The following is a 21476-nucleotide window of genomic DNA, read 5'->3' as shown; positions in this document are numbered from 1 at the left end:
CTATATACAACAGCAACTACAATGTACAGTCCTTTTTTCTTTTGAATGATTAGTTTAATGTGCTTCATTCATAAAAGCAAACCCAAACAGCTAAATGAAAAACATGCATGTAACAATAACTAAAACCTATGCTAATACAAACCACATAGAAACCTGTAATATAAAAATATAAAAAGTTAGAGTAAGGATTCTGCATTTTATTTAATAAGGAACATTTCTGAAATTAAGGAACTGTTCCTCAGTACAATGTGCATGGAAAAAATCTATTCAAAAGAAGGCATCACACGAAGTCTGAACAGTGAACAGAGCCTTTGGAATCAATTTGAGATGTTGCTTCAATGTCAAAAGATCTCTTTGGGCAAAAAATGCTGGACCTTTATGAAAAAAAATACAGAAGTTAAACTGTTGGAAGAAGGCTAACAGGAAGAGTCAAATACCCAAAGGTTGACTGGAGAAGAAAAAAAACCAAACAACAACCCTCTAGCATTTAGAAAAGGTTGGAGAAGTTAGTAATCTGGAAAAGCAGATTATGAAGGGTTTTTTTGGGAAAAGCTTTGGCTAGTGTACATAGTCATAAATTCATTAACTTCAGATGCATTTTGATAGTATGTATCAGTCAAGAATCTGCTCACAAAGTTCTGTGAAGGCCAAGTCCAATGGGTTTCAAATTGTTAGGAATAACATCATGTTTTCAGACAGCTTACAGTAAGATTGCTTATTGAAAGCATCCTTCAAGGTGAGGCAGCTGAGCCTGGAAAGATAAAATTGGTTGAGAACTATAAACACATGCCATGCAATATTTTCAAGAGGCTGCAAACCTTTTTGTGGCAGTTTAACTGCACAGCACAACTAGTGCCCTATCTGAATTCCAGCACAGCCTAAAAATGCTAAGAAATACCTTTCATTTTCATCTGAACATCACACTGCTTGCCGGGTTCTTTAATCATCTAATTAAAGAGAGTTCCTAACATTTTTTATTTTCTAATTCACTTTGAACAAATACAGTAAGTGCTCAGGAAAACACACTTGATCTCTGTGTACAGTATATGAGAAAAACCTGCACCAGTGCTCAAAGAAGTGAAGCAATTAATTTAAGCTTCAAGACAGTCGAGCTGTATTGATTCAAGAACAAAAAAATATTTGTGACATTTTCAATATATTAAAATGGAAACCTTTAGCAATATTTGATGATTTGTGGAAATGCTTAATGCTGCAAAAATAAGAAATCAGTGTTATGGTTCTATAATTTATGTATTTCATTTACAGTTTTAATAATACCAAATTGTTATGGCTGTATTTCCAACAATAATAATTCCAATCTGACAGATTCTGAAAGAAAATAATGACGTTCTAGAACCAAGTAATTATAAAGGTTTCTATTAAAGATGTTGCCATTTCATAGCTAAGTAGCTGTTTTTCCAAAGGTAGTGGCAGCTTCACTTTGGGGCTGGCCAGTCAGATCGTCCTACAATTTACCCATCCTCATTTTGTCAAGCAACACACCCCTGGCAAAGCAGACTCCCAGTCAATGAGCTTGTCTTAAAAAGAATACATGACCTGGGATTCTCAGCACCTTGTTCCTTCCCAAATCTGTCAGACCAAAATACAGGTTTTCCTTCTTCTCATCTGGTCTGTTCTTCCCTCCCATCTAGCCAGTGTATTAATTTTCTGCTCACCTAATCATAGTCCCAGCTACCTATGAATCATGTAGGAATGACAGGCTCTTGACAGCCTACTGACATGTGTACTGCACCTTGTATACCACAGTGGCTCTGTCACCTAACATTACTAACAGCATCTATATCATCTTATTTTGTACAATGAGGTGTGCTCTGTCAATGTAATATTCAGCTCTAACCACTTTGAGATAAATTATCTGCATAGTGCATTTCACACATGACTCCCATTATATCCCACAGACATAGTATAAGCTGCTCCCTAGCAACTGCAGCAAAAACATACCCCTTTAGGTATTTTTCCCAGCTAAAGAAACCAACTTGCTATTTTATGAACTGCATATATAAAAGAACCTTGGTTACTGTCAGCTCAAATTATTCTGACTAATGGTCCTTAAGATGCATTTTTAGCCTTTTGCCTAGTTTAAGTTCTGATACTGAAGCTTCTCTCTTGCAAACCTCCCACCTCAATAATTTTAGCAGCAAGGGAAAATAATATTTCTCCAAACTGAGAAATACCTTCCCAATAAAAGCTAACCATTTATACAAGAATTATAATCATGTCATGAGCTAGAAATCTATTTTATATGGGAAATGAAACTCCTAGCATGTTGGCAAGAGTGGAGATAATAGATTTATTTTGTGGAACACCAGAAAAAGTCTTCTGGTTGGACTTCATTCACATACTGAATGGGACTGCAAATATTTTCAAAGGACTATAAGCTTTTAAGTAGACTAATGCTTCCTATGTTACCACAAATGTATTTAAATGAACTTAGTTAAAATCTGGAGAAAGCCACAAATTACTACTCGGTGTTTAAGAACACTAGCCTCGTGCTTACATCACACCTAGTGAATAAGGTGTGGCTGTTGTGAGATTGGTATTAACACACCATAAAATATTTTAAAGGAAATAACTGACTAATAACAGCTAATTAATATTTCACACATGAACAGAACCTTCCACCAAACAAAATAAAAATTCAGGAATTTACGCCCTGCGCCAGGGGAAAGGCTGTAACAGCACAGAGTAGCTTCCCCATAGAAATAAAGTCAAGCCTTCAAGTGTGATGTTATCCAGGCTCACTACGTTAGCACATGTAGGCAATGTCTAGTTTGGTATTGTTGTACTGCTACTTAGGGTCCTACTGGTGAACCAAAACCATTACAAAAAAAAAAAAAAAAAAAAAAAAAAAAAATGATGGGAGAATTGCCAAAAAGGAGAAGACTGGAGCAGACGATGTACCAGTTGGGTACCAGTTTGAATCTGGACCATTCATTTGGCTTCACAACATCAAATGTCATGCTAACTTGAGGTATCTTTGTACTATGGGTCTAGCTCTACAGTTGATTCCATGGTTAGATTATCTTTACTAAACTGTTGTACTTAACATGGTGGTAGTCACTGCAGACAAGGACAGCCAGAGTATCTTACATTATGCAAAAGGTATTTCTTAGTGATTGAACCCTTCAGCATCTCAAAACCCAAGGAACTGTGATGATCAGACAGGGTCTCTGCAACAGTTTTGTAAAGTCACTTTTTTTTTTTTTTCTGGCCTTCCAGTATGGCTAAATGGTGAAACTGTATGACTTCTCTTACTGATAACTCACCAGTAATAACTACACCACCACAGTTTAGCACGTGCAATGATTAGATTCTGGCATCTGTCTTGAGCCATGCTCAAAGTTTAGCTTTTTTAGCACTGTAATAATAATAATAATATTGTAACATATATACAAGATACACATTATAATTTGAGACAAACTCCCGAGCTTTAAAAGTTCTACTGCTGCCAAACAGAATTATACTGACTTCATGCTACAGTGGTACATAGAGAATCTTTTAAACTCTAGATCTTCAAAGAGAAACTTCTACAGAACCATTTTACATTTGTATATAACTGCACTGGTTTCCAACTTTTAAACAACAAATGCTTGTAGAATGAAAATAAATCCCTGGCTAAAAGATGGTATATATATGTAAAGCACTTGATGCAGTCAACTGCCAAGAGGAGGTGGGTTTTTTTGAAATGGAGTACAGGGTTCACAACGTGAGAAAAGTGAGCGAATACACCATTGATAATTATGTTAGTGAACATTAGAACAAATAACTTGATGTGGACAGTAAAAAACCCCTACCCAAACAAACAAAGAAACCCCAGCAAAAACCCACAAGCCCTACCAAACCACGATATCCTCTTTTAATGATGTGTAAGGTGATTTTCTGACTTTTTCAAAAGAATAGAGAACGTTCCAAAACTAACGTCTGTCGCCTTTGTTAGATTATAGTTCCATTCTCTCTAATTCTGTTTTCTGAAAAGCAAATATTTTAAAGAACATTAGAGAAACTAGTTCAAGGAACATTCATTAATGCATTTTCTCTCTTGCTGTCTTTATATAATACTGGTACACAAGAAAGCAATGGACATTGAAGAAATCTTAATTAAGATTTTTCAGGCAGTTCTGCTACCAGAATTGCTGTTTTCTACTTCAGCATAAAAGTTACTAGATCCTTAAAAGTCACATGACTGACTCTGTGTTCAGCAAAGAAGTAGACAACTCAATTTAGGTGTTACACTATTCTTACACAGTTGTATTTTCTCAACCGAGTCAATTAACATAAAAGGAGCTTCGTGCTATTGTGATTATATTGCTTCTAGTACAGGACTCATTTGGGTATCTTTGTTCAGAGAGAGGAGAGTTTCAGCATAGTTGTGTTCATTTAGAGTAGTTTACCTGCATGTTTTGTCCACATCAAAAATAAAAGCACTACTACTGTCACAGTTGTTTGCAATTTAAAATCAACCCTGAAAAACCTTCAGCTGAATGCAGTAACTAAGCAAAAAATTAAGCATGTGTATAAACTTGCTCACTAGGCATTGATACTAAATTATAAAAGACAAATAAAAAACATTGGCACAGAGAAGATTAGTTTAAATTGCTGCTGCTTGTGCTGTATTTGTTCTGTGGATAACGAGATGAGCTCAAGTTTTACAGATGTCAACACCTGTCACCACTACCAAATTCAACTGAAAAACCCCTACTGCAGACTTTCAAAACCACCTCTTATGCAATGTTATTTTCTGAAAGGCTTATTGCTCTCATGCTCCCAAAATTGCTAATCATGCCTAACCAGTTCTCCTGTACCCCATCATGCTGTGAAACATACGTGCTTCAGTTGCAAATGGTCTAAAAATAAATATACGCATGCAGTTTTATCAATTTGAAAGAGAAATCCTATAAAAGCTTAAAAATTTAGGATCTACATCAGCTTCCACTGGCATGCAGCCTTGTGGACGGTCAAAAAGACTGCAATTCCAGAACAGAAGAGAAAACAGCGTCTGTTAGCTAGCCAAAGACAACAGCAATTAAAACAGCAAATAGCAAAAGCAGAACAGAGTTATCCCTTCCCTTTAGGAAGTTCTATCTCTGCAACAATTACAGAGCTCTAGAGGGAATGAAATCTGTCCTTTTAGTAGAACAGGAAAATACGATAAAGACCTCTGTTGACTGATAAGTCTCTAAGAAAAAGCATAGCACATGTTGCATGTAGCTACGCTTTAAGCATCTTCCTTGATACCCTTCAGTGAAGCTGACATTGAAAAAAAGTGCAAATTAAATTCACATACAGGTTTATCCCAAGTTTAGACATGACCCCAGAACAGGTCCTGGTGACCATCTTACTTCGTGAAGCAGAAATGCATTTTCTAAGAGCTTAAATGTCACTGTCACCAGAAGTCAAATGCTACATAGAAATTGGCATATTTAATAAAATGCCATTGAAGTGAATCCTAGCTGGAACACTGCTAAATGATATGCTCAATTCCTGAACCAAAGTAATCATCTTCAGTGTCACTGGGTAACTAACCTGGCACCAAAAAAAAAAATATGGTATTTCCATTAGAGCCACGTATTCATCACTTCTATATTCGGTACACATTGGAGTTCAAACTGCATTTCCATGAGAGAGCCCAATATGGTGTACCTGGTATGGTGTTATGGATTTAAACTTGATGCAAAGTTTTATGAGTAGTAGTACAGTCTTCAGTTCAGCAAGATTCTCATTTCATGAACAAACGCCTTATTGACTTTTCTGTGAGTTTTATGTACTTTATGTCTGCAAGGTCAGGTCTTCTGTATATATCTTAATCAAAAGAACAGTTTTCATACCAATACACAAGGTATAATATAGCAATAAGAGAGGGAAAGCTTTTTCCCTTTTAAGCTGATAACAGGCACAAAAATTTTTAGGCAAGACCTTTTAGCAGAGTTTAGTATTTCCGCACAACAAGAAGTAAGTGGGTTATACTTATACCCCAAATGATGAAAGAGCTGTGTATTTGAAAGGAACAAAGGACCACACGCATAAGGAATGTCTTCCTATGTATGAAAATCCAGTTAGATTAGAAGAGGAAAAACTGAAAAATAATTTTTCATAGTTTACACTCAGAGAAAAACAAAAAACAATATGCAAGCTTCCTAGGAATGCTCAAAACCATCCTTGTAAAACAGAGCATACCATTTTTTAATTTGACTTCCTTTTCCTTTTTAAAAATGCAAATCTGTTTACTTTCTGTTAAAAGAAATAAAACAAAAAAGCAAAGCAGCCTGGAAAAGAAAGACAGTTTAACTGGTTCAAAAAGCCAAGTGCAATATACAAGCTGCTGTGCAAGAAAGAAAAAAAAAATCTTTGAAGACTTAAATATGAAGATACCAGTATGTGTCACAGTTTTACCTCTTAATTTAATTTTAACATAGGTTGAGAAAAATATTACTCATCTGATCTTTGCCATCATCTCTCTTTTACTTTCTCAAATATCAAATTGTGCTGTCTCTGGATATACATTGAAAAGTCCCATTAATACCAATCAAAGTTAAATATCTGAAATACTAAAAGAAGAAGAGACTGTTGTTTTGCTTGGTAGGCACCATTTTCAGAAAAAAAACCTGACTGAATGAGATACATAACAAATACAAAGTTGCCTCTCCTCTGAGAATTCAAAACATCTTTCAAACCTTACAATGCATTTCAAGTTTAATATTAACTCTGTTGCCAACTTAAAGTTCCAGCCCAAACTCACACTGTTGTCACTGTTTTGTCTCTCTCATTACTTCCATAACAAATATACTACAAAAATTGAGCAAGGTGTTCCTGACAGAAAACAAGTACTATGAAAGCAAAGTACTCCTAAGCCCTGATAAAACAGCCATTATGAAATAGTACAGAGACCATCCTGATGAACGCACAGGCTTCAGGTTTTGGGGAAAAGGAAACTATACATCTTTGCAACGCCATGTACAAAAGAAAGCTGTTAAATGCACTATTAGGTAGGTAGGTATACTACCTACCTAAATCCTGAAAACTGGATTTATTGAAATTCAGAGAAGTCCTTTTCACTCTCATGGAAGAGGTGAGAGGACTCAAGGCTGACTGAAATTAACTGAGGTCTTAGAGATCACTTTTAGTTAGTCCAGTGGGCTTTGGACAGGGACTTCAATGTGAAACTCACTTGGCAATCAAATATTTTTACTGTTTTAAAATATTTTATTTCTATCTACATATTTGTAAATTAGCCTGCCTTTTATGTATTTGTTAACGTTGAATACGGTCATTTCTTTCTTATGGTTCTGTTTATTGTAACTGTTCTTTTCATTAAAATTATTTATGTAGAATAATAATACTGTTTGAAGAATAACTCCGAAGAGCTATAGTTGAGGTTCTTCTCTAGAGGCGCTCAAGGTTATTACAATATTTCATTACTACAAAACAATACATCTTCAGATAGAGGCAGTATTAGCTTAGCTTGCAATATTCCTTGCTACCATGGTACCAGCTTTTCCTTGTAAAGCAATTTAATCACTTCCATATTGGTTATACATGAAGTATTAGTGCTATGCTTCATAGGAAACACCTCCCAAATTTTCATTACAATATATTTTTATATTATTTACACAGTTAGAAAATCTATTTGTCTTTAAGCATGTCACTGCATCTCATTGAAAAATGTCTAGCCTAAGTTTTATTATTAAAAAGAGGGTTTTTTTCCAGTTTTAAGTCCTCAACTCAACCAGTCTGGGGTTCCTTATAGATTTTCTAAACCCCACATCATCTCCATGGTTCTTTTAATTATCTTTCACAATACCACCTATCAGCACTGTTCAAAGACTATAAATCTTTGTCTTTCAAGACAGAGAACAATCACATAAATTTTGATATCCCATGAGATAAGAATATAGTTACAGTACCAGGTTATCTAGCAACTATATAGCAAAAGAAATTAAGACTATACCAATTTGTATTGGTTTACTTGTGAAAGATGTGGTCATCACCTTCAAAAGCTTAACACGATTTTATTTTTCAACAATGAAAATACATCAACAATATATATGAACAATTTCTTTTCTTTTTCTCCATGGAAATAATCTATTAGATAACAAAGTACAGCTAACTTTATTAAAGCTATGCCCTTCTTAGCAAATCAGGTAGAAGATCATCCAGCAAATTATGGAATCCTGGCACATAAGAAGAAAATATACAAAACCAAAGCAATTACAGAATTCACAGGTAGTACACAAGACAACATAATGAATTAACAAGTTAGCCATGCATAAATAAATATGTATGTATTGCATATTTAGAAGGCTTTTGAACAGAGAAAAGATGAAACTGAAGTTCTGATCAGCATTTTTATCGTCACTGTGTAAATACTAAGCCAGGCGCTCAGATGCATGAAGTTTCCACTCTGCAAAAGAAGGCAGCTGTTACTAAGCCAGTTAACAGCTACTTGATTCTGTAGTGTCCTCAGCACCAATGCAGATTTGGCTTATGCCCAACCTGCCTGAGGCTCCCAGGGGACCAAACTGTAGTACCCTTGAACTTCATCCATCCAAGCAAGTACAAGTGCCACCAGGTACACATGTATGTCCATGTGTCTGAGAGCACTTTCAGACCCAGAAGATCTCACCTGGCTATCCAGGCTGCTCTCTAGCAGTTGGGACCAATTAGATACAGCACGTGGTGGCCAGAATGCAACTTCAGAACTGATCCACCCCATCCAGCCACAACTGCTATTCTTGATCACCTCTGGCCTAAGCAAATCTGCTCTGGTGTTCAGAACAGGTAATCCAGGAGCCAAAACTGACAGCATGTCACTGCTGTACTATATAGAAACTTCTTAACTTGTTCTACAAATAACTCAGTCTCCAAGTCTGTAAAGAAACAAGTACTACTAAAAGCACTTGTAATGTAACTAATACTAAAACTGATTGCTGGTATTAATCACTGTACTTTTTATTTGCACATATTCAAAGGATGCTTCAATGTACAAGATAGTAGATGCTTCTATCTGTGCACACATGCTTTGGCTTGAAGAGAATTACAAAACACTTCATAAAAAGTAAAACTAGTATTTTTAATACAGCTGCTTGAAGCCATGTTGTTAAAACTGTGATTAAAAATTACTTTCAAACAACTGCACGTTGTATAAGTGTAACCTTGCTTATAGGTCACACTGGCCCAATAACATAAAGATTGACAGAGTCTGAAAGATAGGCAAAACATATTTTTAAGAAGTTTGAGTAGATCTATAAAGTTGAAAAAAACCATGCAGAACTCTTACTGGCATCTTGCTAGAATGAGCTGCATTAACAGTAAATGTGGATAGTACAGGCTCTGAGTTAGGTATTTTATCAAAATATCAGGTAACATGCAGTCAAAGTTAAAACTACCTGAGCCCAAAAGGTCTTACACAGATATTACAGGTGGTCTGAGTCCATTCCACTGACAACTGTACAAAGTGCATAGGACTTGCTCAGACATGAATGACCTGTTTCCTCACTTCAGTCTCACTACAAGACAGTCACCTCAGACAAGTATCTAATAGTGAAATGAAAGCATGCAATAAGTTGGCTGAACGGCCACACAGAAAATAGGGACATACTTTACAAAAGACAAGTTTCATTAGCGCTTGTATGTTGCTTACTTTTACTGGGTTATAAAGAAATTTGCCCGTCTCGGTTTTCAAATTATTAAGAAGGTGACTTCCAGGTGACCTCAGCTGTGACACATCAACCAATATATGGCTTTCCCAGACTTTGTGGTTAAAATAGTAATATATAGTTTAAAATTATATAAAATGGGTATGGTCTGGCCCAGGCTCAAACTCCTACACCTTGGTGCCTACCTCTAAGCGTACCTGTGATTCCATGACAGATAGCCAGAACGATCTACAATAACCCAGCCAGCAACAGTCAGATGCCTCAGTTAAAAGCCAGTGATGAAATGAAGCAATAGGCAGAGGCTCAGGGAAGTTTTCTACTTTCAGGTGGGGTGTCTTTGTTCCAAGAAGTCCTTGCAAGACAACCAAAACCTAGCAGAAGCCTACTGTGATGACAATCTCCCTGTTACATGATGAACCGTTTCTACTGCATCATCCACATTCTGTCATGCGTTTTACTATGACTTGTCATATAGTCTGATACCTAGTACAAGTGTAACATCTTCAGAGGAAAATCTATTACTTATGACTCAGTTGTTTTCTGTGCAATTTGTTATTGAGCTATTTTGCTGTGTGTCATTTTATGTTTTACTTTCTAAAAAGAATTAATTAAATTTTGTTTCAGAAAACTGAAATGACAAAACGTCTACAAGTGGACAGCTGATGCTATGGCATAATTTTCCTCTCCAAAAACCTGCAGGTAAGCTTCTTGCTTTTACTAGCAAATTCTCTTACCACCTACTTTTGTCAGGACCATTCCTCAGACACACTGTCTAATTGTGTCATATGGTAAAGAGCAATTTTACAGTGTAAGGTGCAGTACCAAATTCATTTTGCAGAAGACTTCAAGTGATAAACATACCAGATCTTAAAGAGGAAGAAATACTGTTTCTTCTCTACAAATGAAAAACAACTCACAGCAAACATCTTACTTTGGAACTTTTCAAAAGAGTTGACTGTTTATCTTTAGAATTTGTGCCAGTACAAACAAAATTATTTTGTTTCCCTTTTAAGTGAGGATATTACTGAACAAACAATATAGAACTTCTAGAAGCTAGTTCTTAGTTTAACTAAGGTTTTTGTTTGATGCCTCTGTGCACACTTCTTTTGTTCATACCCACACCTATCAAGATTTTGTATTTTCTCCAGAGAGATATTCAGAGTAAGATACCCATACCACAATATTTCAGAATCTCCTCCTCACTTGTAACTAGGACACAATGTGTTGAATTCTACCGCCATTGAGTTTTAAATTCATAAACTAGACAGAATATATGGACAAAACAATTTTATCCCAGTAGCAGTATATTTTCCACCTGACTTGTTTAATATGGTCCAACTTGCAGCATCACTAGCAGGCCAGATGCTCAAATTCTATTCCAGACTCTTTTAGTCTATTTCAACCCCTGATTTATCAATGGGAATGTTGGCTTTGTACAGTAATCTGAAATCTGCACATGAAAATTTCCAGCAAGCAGGCCAGTCTCTTCAGAGCTTGCAAAACATTTTTCACCTGAGCTGCAACATAGCAAAGTATTTGTATAATAGGCAGCAGAAGTAGTAATATGCTCTTTAACAAACTGGTAGGACAGCAGCGAACCCCAAGCAAGTATACACAGACTTGAGGCATCTGACTCAAACTGACCTAGGTGTACTAACTTGGTGAGCAACTTTCATTTCAAGCCTCATTTGGGTGATGAAAGCCTGTAGTATGATCAGTTATGCTCATACATTTGAATCTTTCAGCCACCTTTTAGCTGTGCTATGTTACTTCCTAGCTTATTTTAAGCAAATATAGTAGCAAACTACATGTAATCATAAAACTAATTCTGCTATATTTGATGTAAGATGCATTTTCTGAGGCCTTTTAACAAACAGCTAGCATACTCAAAAACTTGGCAAAAAGAAAAAACTAGTAGGTTTAGTCTGAAGTCTGAAATGCAAGCATGGAAAAATCTTGCAAATTCTGAAAGCTTTAAGTAAACTTTTGCAAAATAAATTTTTACAGTACAATAACATGAATGTACTAATGTCACTCTTACTAGCTGCCTAACAGACCAAATTCTTGAGATTTAAAGTGTCCTCTTAGAAAACGTACACAGAAGAAATTAATTGGTTTAGTGTATTTTGTGGATGCCCACAGCAGCGTGGCTTCCTTTACATGTACCATCCTACCTACATGAAAGTACTTTTTCTAGGGAAGAATGCATTAAAATTTGGCTAATGATTCAGAAGTATCTTATTTAAAAATGCTAGATGAATGACTACATACATCTTAACACAAGAAGATATTGTCATAATTAAACAATGGAAGACAAGTTCCACTTTTTATGATGATAGGCTGTTTAAGACAGATAAGCACTACAAGTGGCACTGCTCTATCAGTAAGCTGCTAAATGTATTCAGCACAGATTCATCAATTACCACTACTGTGGCCTATGAGTACTGGGGAAAGAAGAGACTGTGCAGACCATACACTAATAGTGTTCATGTCCATCCATGACACCCTTGCAGGATACCATGAACCCACTATTCCACTTTAAAATAATCTTGAACTGCATCAGCCAACAGAAAGCTAACTATGACTTTGCAGCTACTGTACACAAGGACACGTTTGTCATGAGTTTCAAGCATACCATGCAAAAGGGATACACCAAAACATTTCCCTGTGGCAAACAACTACCTTGCTTTGGTTGCTACAGACTCTGGCAAACAGCACCCATTAAATAAGATCAGGAAACTGACTTTAAACCACCCATTACTAAATTCAAATAGTAGAAATAGTTGTTACATACTTGATAACATGCCAATTTAAAAAAGCTGTTTTTGTGAACTGTGTTATGGTGCAAAACAACATGAAAAAAGAATCCTATTGCTGTAAATTAACTGTGGTTGGTATCACAGTCTTTTAGACAGCCAGACTTACACAGCAGATGACCTCATCAATGGACAGTAGCACAGCTGTGACCTTGCTTCAAAGGATGTAAAATATAATTAAGGTAAATATTTCAATTAACAAAGCATTAAGATGACCACTAAAATAGTCCTGTGTTTCTGCCAAGTACTTTAATAACAATAAATCAAGAAACAGAACAGCACTTCAGGCTGGGGTTTGACAAGCATACGAGGGAATTTAACTGCTGCCCATCAACCACCTTGCTCTCCTCTTGCATTTACCTTTATAGTTCTACGTCCTCCCTTGTATCAGCCCTCATAAGGTCCTCTGTGAAGCACATTCAAGCTGGCAGAAAGTGGCTTTCTGTTTTGGTTTGTTTTTGGAAACCAGTGGCCTGTGGGGAGGAGTTGTCTTCTGCCAGACCAATGTGCTGAAGTGGTTCTGCAAAGGGTTGGGAAGGTTGGAGTCATTGTGACTGGGAGAGGGGAAGACAGGATCATCACAGACATGCTCGCTGGAGTCACTTACGCTGCTGTGAAACCACATTTATTACTAACTAACATCAAGTAATAATGCAGCACACTAATAATACATTTCTAATGTTTCTTTAAACCTCTCTCAATGCTGTTTGCAATGCAGCGGCTCTTCTAAGTGACATGCTCTGAATATCAAATGACTAGACTGTTTTTGAACAAGGAACATGAAGAGATCCTTTCTATATGGTGGGCTTCCAGCCTAACCTCTAATAAAACTGGGAGGGAGGAGGAAAAAGCCTTGCTTATTATTTTCACATTATTATGAAATGTAGTTCACAAATGGAAGGTAATTAATTAGATGGTATTGGAGTTAAGACTGTTGTGTAGTGAATCCGTAAGGAGGCTAGAAAAGCATTTAAGTTATTTGAGTAAACATCACTTTACACTCCAATATTTTTAAAAGCTTCTTTGGCTTTAATTAAGCATAATTTTAACAGCAATCAATGTGGATCAAACACCATATACTGCCAATCTCATCTCCCCATTCAATGCAGCTGGATTAACTGCTATGAATGGCATCTTTCAGAGTGTTCTTTCTTTTTTATCTGGTCTGGGTTTCTGGACATGGCCTTAACCTGTTATTCTTCTGAGCTCATGTTTACTGAGGTTCAAAGGAAAAAAAAACCCAAACAAACACAACAAAAAGCAAAGCCTGTGTTATATACAAGCCATTTTTAAGATCTACGGACACCTTGACTGTTTTGCGACAACACTTTTATCCCTCTCAGACATCAGACATACATGCAAAAACTTCATAAGGAATGATAATGTTGGCAAAATTAGGACGAAGACAAGAAGCTGCCTTCAGGCACAGAACTAATCCCATGCTGATGGCAAAGAACTCCAGAAGCACCTTGCAAAACTCAGAGTGGACAAAAAGATGCCAAATGAGCTTCAGTGTAGAGACATGTAAGCTAATACATCTAATAAAAAATAATCTAAATCATGTACGCACCATGTTGACAAATGACTTGGAGAAGAAATCTAGGAGTCATTTTTGACAGATCCCTGGAATTAACAGTTTTACATTCAACAGCAACCAAAAAAATCTAGCAAAACATTGGACATCATGAGGAAAGGCATTGAGAAAAAGACAGAGCACATCTAAACAACCTTGGTCCTCCCACATCTCAAGTCGTGTGTGAAGTTCTGGTCCCTGCACCTCAAGGACAGTCTCTAGTCAGAGAAGGGCAAACAAAACATCAAAAGGATGGAGTGCCTGCCTTAGAAAAGGACTAAAGAGGTTCTTCAGTCGGAGAGAAGGCTGAAGCAAGAGATGATTGATCAAACCATGAGGGTGGTAAATAAACCAACGTAAAACTTGTGCTTGCTAAATCCTTCAGTAATAGAATTAAGGGACATTTAACAAAGCTCGTACAACATTAGTTTATAAAAGATTAAAGTGCTTCTTTACAGAACTAGCTTTTGGAACTTGCCACCCCAGGAGGCTGTGAAGGTAGTGAGCATGAGCAAGTTTGTTGGCAGGTCCACAAACAGGCTCTAGAAATTATGAGCATATATATACCTACCATCCCTAATATGAAAACTATGAAGGGAGAGTACAAGGGAACAGATACATAACATAGCTAGGTTTGTGTACAATCCCTAAATAGTATCCCTCAATGTCACTGTTGTAGACCAAACCCCAAGTATGAAGCCCACTGGTCTGACCCAGTAGAGCTTCTCTGATATTCTTAACTTAAACTTTCTCTAATACCATCTGTTAAGCTCCAGGAAAAAAAGACACTATAAAGTTGGTTACACCCCTGCTTCTTACCCACTGTGAAAGATACAGGTCATATTTGAATAACAGCAGATCTTCAGTATAAATTGTAACATATACTATCCTATGTTAAGCAATAAATTAGTATTGTATCTTTAAACAAAAATAAGGGTCGGACCCAAGAGGAAATATTTGAATTATTCCAGCCAGTGTGACCCCTACAAAGCCACAGATGCTGTTCCACAGCAGGATCAAATATTTCAGTGAAAATGTAGCCACCTGCTGAGGGACAAAAGAAACAAACAGCAGCCCCTCAAACAGCAGAGCTGCAGAAAAGCTCAAAGGGAAGCAAGGTTGGGCATGGAAGTCATTCACTTTTTTACTACAGAAAGTCTCAAAAGATGGTAAGAGTTAAAGCTTCCTGGTACTCAGATGGCAGTCTTTAAAAAATGAGTGCAAAACCCAGTGTCTTACAGAGTATTTTTGCTCTCTTCTATGGAAGCATGTATACCTGAAATAAGCATATCTTAACTGAAATACTTTGAAGATATTGATAATACAGAACACCTTCTGCAAAGGGAGAAGGTCTGCAGGCGACACTCCACAGAAATTAATAAATATAGTTCAACAGAACTCTCACACAGTTTCAGTTGTACAGCACATTCTTTATTCACTTCACTCTTAACCATTAGCTCCCTCTCCAGTATTTGGTAACTTCCTTGTTTTTCAGAAGGAAAGAGTGTAAACTTATATTTTTCATAAATATATGTAAAAATTATGTTATACATTAAATTACACATTATTCTTAAGGGAATAATAAAGTACAGTTTTGATGAGTAACTATTGCAGATATTTAGATTACTCCCACTAGTTTGGGAGCTTAAATGGAGAGCTACAAAAATCAGACTGCGGAACGGTTAAAAAAGATTGTCTGTCCCCCACTCCCCCCCCCCAAAAAAAAACCAAACCCAAAAACAAACAACAACAAAAAACCTAGCAATTTTACAGTTTAGGTATTGATATCAGGAGAGGGGTGTGCTCATAAGTGAGACTTGTAATTCATTATCACTTTGATTCATCTCTATATTAATACTACCCACAAGCAGGCCCAAGGCTCAGAGAGACTGTTGTACATCCTTTCTTTCTCCTGGATGAACTCTAGAAAGCTGATCTCAGCCACCAACACATCTGCAGCCTGAATAGCTCTGCTGAAATTTACGTCTGCCTGCCATTAGTCAAAGAACAACTTGCGTATCTTCACCTCTCCCTCCCTCACTCTGTTGAAGAGCTGTGTCCTCAGCATCAGGAGCTGAATTCCCATGTCCTGTTTAAGAGTATCTTTTGCTAACTTCCTTGAAAAGCTTCCATAGGAAACACAGGAGCTGAAGAAGAGCAATCTTGGTCATTCACATATGCCTATGGCAGTGTTAGGCAGCAGCAGATACTATCACCATTTGGAAACATCTGAAGCCTGTGACTAAGTGACAAAGGGAACACTTGGATGCAGAGGCATTTTATACTTCATCTGGAATTCTGCAGAGCTTCCATACATCAGTGTTTACAGTTGCTGTGTTTGCTGGAGACAGTGCTAACAGCTACAGGTCAGTATTTTAACTGCAGTTCAAAAACAGCATTAGCTTTTCAAAAAAGATCAGTGTACCGTTTGCATGATCTAATACAACTAGGAGAAGTATCATTCATCCATCTTTTCTATGATCTTCTGCAACTCTTCAGCAGTTCAACTAAATGTACATGTGTACTTATTTCTAAAAAAGCACACCACTTGTTTTTCTTAGCTGCATCAAAAGAAATCATTTTCCTACTACTCATGGCAAATTGCATCAATATTATTTTAATATCAATCTTTAAGCAACTAAATAGGCAGTAGGTTGGAGAATGTGACAGGACTGATTGCTTCAGTTCCAGATTTTTTATTATATTGCACATAGCAATACTTTTCTGTAAAAATTACTACTACAAAAGCAGCTTGGGAAAGTCCTAGATATTGTTGTTGTTGTTGTTATTTTAATATTATTTTAAACCTCCTTTTAGTTGGGAGGCATACAGACAGACTCAATTTCTTTGATATAGAAGAAAACTACGAAAAACAAGGTAACAATCTGAAATTTCTGCATTCTTGTCTAGCTTTAACTAGGTAGGAGCATTATACGATGATAATAATTATGAATATTAGTAGGTCTATAGCTGATGAATATTTTTTAACAAGTAAATAGTTAATACATTTATATTCACTTCAGTGGCGGGATGATCCCTGCTCCAAAAAAGTTCATTACTTTTAACACAGAAGAGAAATCAACACTGAATCGAGCACCCTTCTGAAGACATAAACCCGAAATATTTTTACCTTTTAGAAAAGGTTTCCCAAGAACTCTGAGAAAAAAAAAGTAGTTAAGACAAAGATAGGCTATGTAGCAAATACAGTCGCTTACATTCTCCTGTACGCAGGTCCTGACAACATTCCCAGTGAAACAAGTATCACAAATAAAGACTACTGGTGTGCTGAAGATTACTACAGTTCACCCATTCATAAACTAGATTTTTAGGTTAAAATTTGGTGTCAGTCATGGGTGGGGTGGGGGGGGAAGCTCTGTGTTTTCAACCTATAATCTCTGCAAAAATTCTACTGGTGTCTGACACAAAAACACCACAAAAATCTGGGGGTTTCTTTCTTAAGAAAGGACATAAGAAATACACAGATGAGGTATGAGGCAGACTGGCACAACTGAGCACATCAGACGTTTCATCACAGCAATGTACCTGGATCAGGACTGCTCTCTAAATTAACCTAAAATACTCTGACAACATTGATTCCAGTTAACTAAATGAGGTTTCTCAAAAACTGGTTTGCCAATATGACATTTGCCGTATCTATGTGATCTATCCAGAACTGGTGATGTACAAGAAACCGAAATGTCATTAGCAACTTATGTTCTGTCAGAAATGTTATTCAGTGGTTAAGTATGCTGGGAGGGAACAACATTAACCTGTATTGGTTAAACATTCCACACCTCAAATCTTTTACACTGACTAGTGCTGCCTTCTCAGCTGTAAAACTGAGCTTCAGCTCTCCAGAGCAAAGCATGGATTTGTAACAACGGTACTTACACTGGTTATTCATCCTTGCCATCTGTCACATGATTTTAAAAAATTCTGCAAGCACTTTATGCATCACGTGATTGAATGCATCTTTATAACTGAATTAATGTATCAGACTACTCTGTATCAAGAAAGAGGGAACCAAATCAATACGCTCCTGGAAAGTAGGGAAGGAAGCCTCCAGCTCCAAAAGAAGGAAAACCTCAATCAAATTAAATGCTCTTTGTGTTTTCTGCAGACAGTGTTTCTTAATGTTAAAATGCCCAACCCATCACATGTGAAATAATCAAAAGATAACAGAAACTAATTTCTGTTCAACTGTGGATGCTATCTTGCTCCCTCCCGAATCAACATCAAAACTCCTCTGTATTTCCATGGCTGAAGGATCAGGTCCATCATCACAAAGTCTGGCAGCACCCTAACAATTCCTTAAAACATTATATAAACCAGGTTGGGAATGTTTATATTAATGGCTATAAATAGCACTAAAAGGCTGAGGTTTTTTTCTAAATTAACAAGATTTGACAATACTTAAAAGCCTTCCCATATTAGCTTCTACCACTGAAAGTACAGCAGATTGAAGAACAATGAAAAGGAGCGCACAGGGATAAACGGGATTTCATCTTCGGAATTCCTCCATCTCAATAGCCAGTGGCTATTACATCAACCGTCACCGTTACTCCTACTTTAAAATAACTTTTCTTTGAACTGTTTTAACAACTTTAAGCCACAGTCCGCGGCCACAAGACCATCACCTTCGTTAGCCTCCCCCGCGTGCGAACCGCCCAGCCGAGGCTCCGGCGCCACGTCCAAGCGAAATTCTCCCCCGAAGGAGAGCTCCAGCGGCCGGCGCCGGGCCAGCCCTGCCGAGCTGCTCGCCCCAGCGCCGCCGGCCGGCTGCCGGGCCGGGGCCGGGGGTCGCCGCTGTCCCCGCCGGCGCCCGGCTCCCCGGGCAGGGCAGCAGCCGCCCGCTCCGCGCCAGCCGGGCCGTCCCGCCCGCCTCAGCGCCCGCTGCGGAACGCAGGACCCGCAGCCCCCCGGGTGGGTGCGGGGACGCGGCGCGGAGCGCCTTTCCCAGCGGACGCCCCCGCCTCACCGGCAGCCCCTCACCGGCGGCACCGTGCGGCGGTACCCCCCCGCCCCAGCCCTCCCGAGGCGACCGAGGAGCGCAGCGCCGCAGCCCCTCCGCCCGACCCGGCCGCCGGGCCAGGGCTGTCCCCCGCGGGCACCGCCAGCCGCCGCCAACCGGCCGGACTCACCGAAGTTCCCACGGCGCCGCGGTCCCTCCCGGGGACCGAGACGGGGCACGGCCGGCAGCGACGCGCATAAAGGCAAGGCGAGGGGCGGCGGGGGACCGCGCCCGCCCGTGACCCCCGCCCGCCGCGGCCCACCGCCGCCCTGCGCCGCCACCCGCCGCGGGCATCCCTCCCGCCCGCCGCTCCGCCCGTGCCGGTGCCGCTGTCCGGCGCTGCCGCCGGCCCATTCAGCACGAGGCGTAACGGATGCACACGGAGGCAGGCATCTGCCTTCCTCGCGGCCGGACCTTACCGGCCGCGCTCGCCGCCCTCGCCCGCCTGGGCGCACGCCGCTCCGTGCCGGGCTCCCGCTGCCATACGCCGCCTCGCAGCCGGCATCACTGCTCCGCCCGCAGCCGCACCAGCCGCCGCGGCGCCCGGCAGCAGCACCCGCCCCACGAGAGCGCAGCCCAGGCAGCGGCGGGGCTCGCCCTCCCCGACTGACAGCGGCGAGTAACCAATCGTCACCCGCGCAGCACCGAGGAGGCGGGAAGCTGTGACGGGAAGGGACCAATGGGAGCTCGCCCCAGCAGCAGCGCTGTTTCCGGGAGGGGGTTGCCGCGCCGGGCGGTGAGGGTCGGCGCGGGTGTGAGGCGGCGGGGCGCTCCCGCAGGGCCGGCGGCGGGGCTGTGCGGATCGCCGGGCCGGAGCGGGGCTGGGCCAGGGCAGGGCTTCGGCCTCCTGGGACCTCGCTCCTGCCCCAGCGGTGGCTGCCGGCAACGGTAACGCGTGCGGCTGGGCCGGTCTCGCCCTTCGCCAGCTGCTCGGGCGAGCGGGCGCGGGGCTGGGGCCGGCTTCTGGGGTGGGAAGTGTATGTCGCCCTTCCCCCGCCTGCGCAGGAACGTCAAACTTCACGCCGAAGCTCTTTGTTTAAAATTAAAAAAAAAAAAAAAAAAAAAAAAAAAAAAAAAACCACAAAAAAACCGGCGAGGAAAGGCTGTATCTTTTGCGGCGGGGCGCTGCGGGGCTGAAGCCGTGCCGGCCGGCAGCATCCCCCCGGCCGCCGCCTGCCGCCGACCTTGGCGCCGCCGCGGCGGGCAGCGCAGCGCGTCCTGCGGGGTGCAGTGCGGTGCGGAGCCCGGTGCCCTCTGCCGCCGTGGCTGGCCGTGCGGTGCGGGGTGTGCACCCCTCTGCCAGGCCTCGCCGCGGAGGCTCGTCCCGCTGGCCGTGCCCGACCTGCCTGCGCCGCCGTTCGACTTGGTTCAGCTGTAGCAGTGATGTCGCCGGCGGAGCAGGGGTCTGGCTGACTGCTGTTGGTGGGGTACAGCCGTAGTTTTGCATCGCTGTGATTGTAGGTAGAATGGGGTCGTTCGCACCCTAACTACAGGGATGTAGCGTAGAGGGATGTAGGCCTGGTAGGGTAGTAGAGGCCCTGGAGAAGGGAAGACCTAGGAGGTACCCTAGAGTATTGGCGTAGAATGGGAAGGGACACAGGCTTGGTACTGGAGACCTTGTGGCTGCAAACAGCTTACTCATGCTCCGTTAAAGAAATGCACACCTGGTGCTAGGCAGGACTGATTTGGGGGGCAACAGAAACAGTATCTGACATACCTAAATGGTAACATACACAGTAAATTCAGGTGTAGAATTAGAGCTGCACACCAGTGAGGAAAGAGAAAGTTAGAAAAGCATGTTAGCAAAGATAAAAATGACCTCCACTGAATCCTGGAGAAGGAAGGTGAAATCATAAACTTGACCATTGTACTTCTGACCAATGACTCAGAATGCTCGAAAGTCGCTGCTGTCAACCCCTCTCACTCCAAACCTGGGATGAAACTGACCAGAAACTGAGCAGGGTGCCTGGAGAGGCGGTGGAAGGCTGGGTGCAGCAGCAGGAGAGGAGTACAACAGCAACCTGAACTGCATCATTATCATTCTTTTCCCGTAGCTAATGACTGTTAGACTCTTTAAGTTTTCAATTATACAGACAATAAATGTCTTTTCCCTCTTTTCCAGTCTCTCTCTCTCTAAAAATTCAGGTGAAAACATTTCAGAAAGGTGTTTAACTGCTGGGTATTGTCAGTGCTGTTGGTTATCCACTGGTTTGGCATTTGCTTGTCAAGAAAATCCCCTTACCCAGTTTCGTACTTTATCTGCTGATTCAAAAGGGTGTGGAGTTTTCTTAATTCCTAATGGCTTACCATCATATTTCATGCCTTTTTAGAATAGTTTCTAAAATGAAATAACCTCTTGAGTTAATCTGGTCATAAGCAAATATTTGTTAGGTCTTAATGAA

At 40.3% G+C, this 21476-nt stretch overlaps 2 protein-coding genes across 2 annotated transcripts in view; one reads left to right on the top strand and one right to left on the bottom strand.

Annotated features, from left to right (window-relative positions):
* B3GALT1 (beta-1,3-galactosyltransferase 1) overlaps window positions 1-19655 on the bottom strand; it is a 211963-nt gene extending 192308 nt beyond the window's left edge. The window contains exon 1 of the mRNA XM_040604884.1: window positions 19494-19655. The gene's annotated coding sequence lies outside the window, so the exon portion shown is untranslated. The remainder of the gene's footprint in view (window positions 1-19493) is intronic.
* The window catches only part of LOC121092602 (basic proline-rich protein-like), a 60805-nt gene extending 41065 nt beyond the window's left edge, over window positions 1-19740 (top strand). Inside the window, exon 3 of the mRNA XM_040603847.1 lies at window positions 18673-19740. Within this exon, the coding sequence (XP_040459781.1) occupies window positions 18673-19740 (1068 nt within the window). The remainder of the gene's footprint in view (window positions 1-18672) is intronic.
* The last annotated feature ends 1736 nt before the right edge of the window (window positions 19741-21476 follow it).

The sequence above is a fragment of the Falco naumanni genome, chromosome 8 (assembly GCF_017639655.2).
Source record: "Falco naumanni isolate bFalNau1 chromosome 8, bFalNau1.pat, whole genome shotgun sequence".
NCBI lineage: Eukaryota > Metazoa > Chordata > Aves > Falconiformes > Falconidae > Falco > Falco naumanni.
This window is presented reverse-complemented; position numbering and strand designations above follow the sequence as displayed.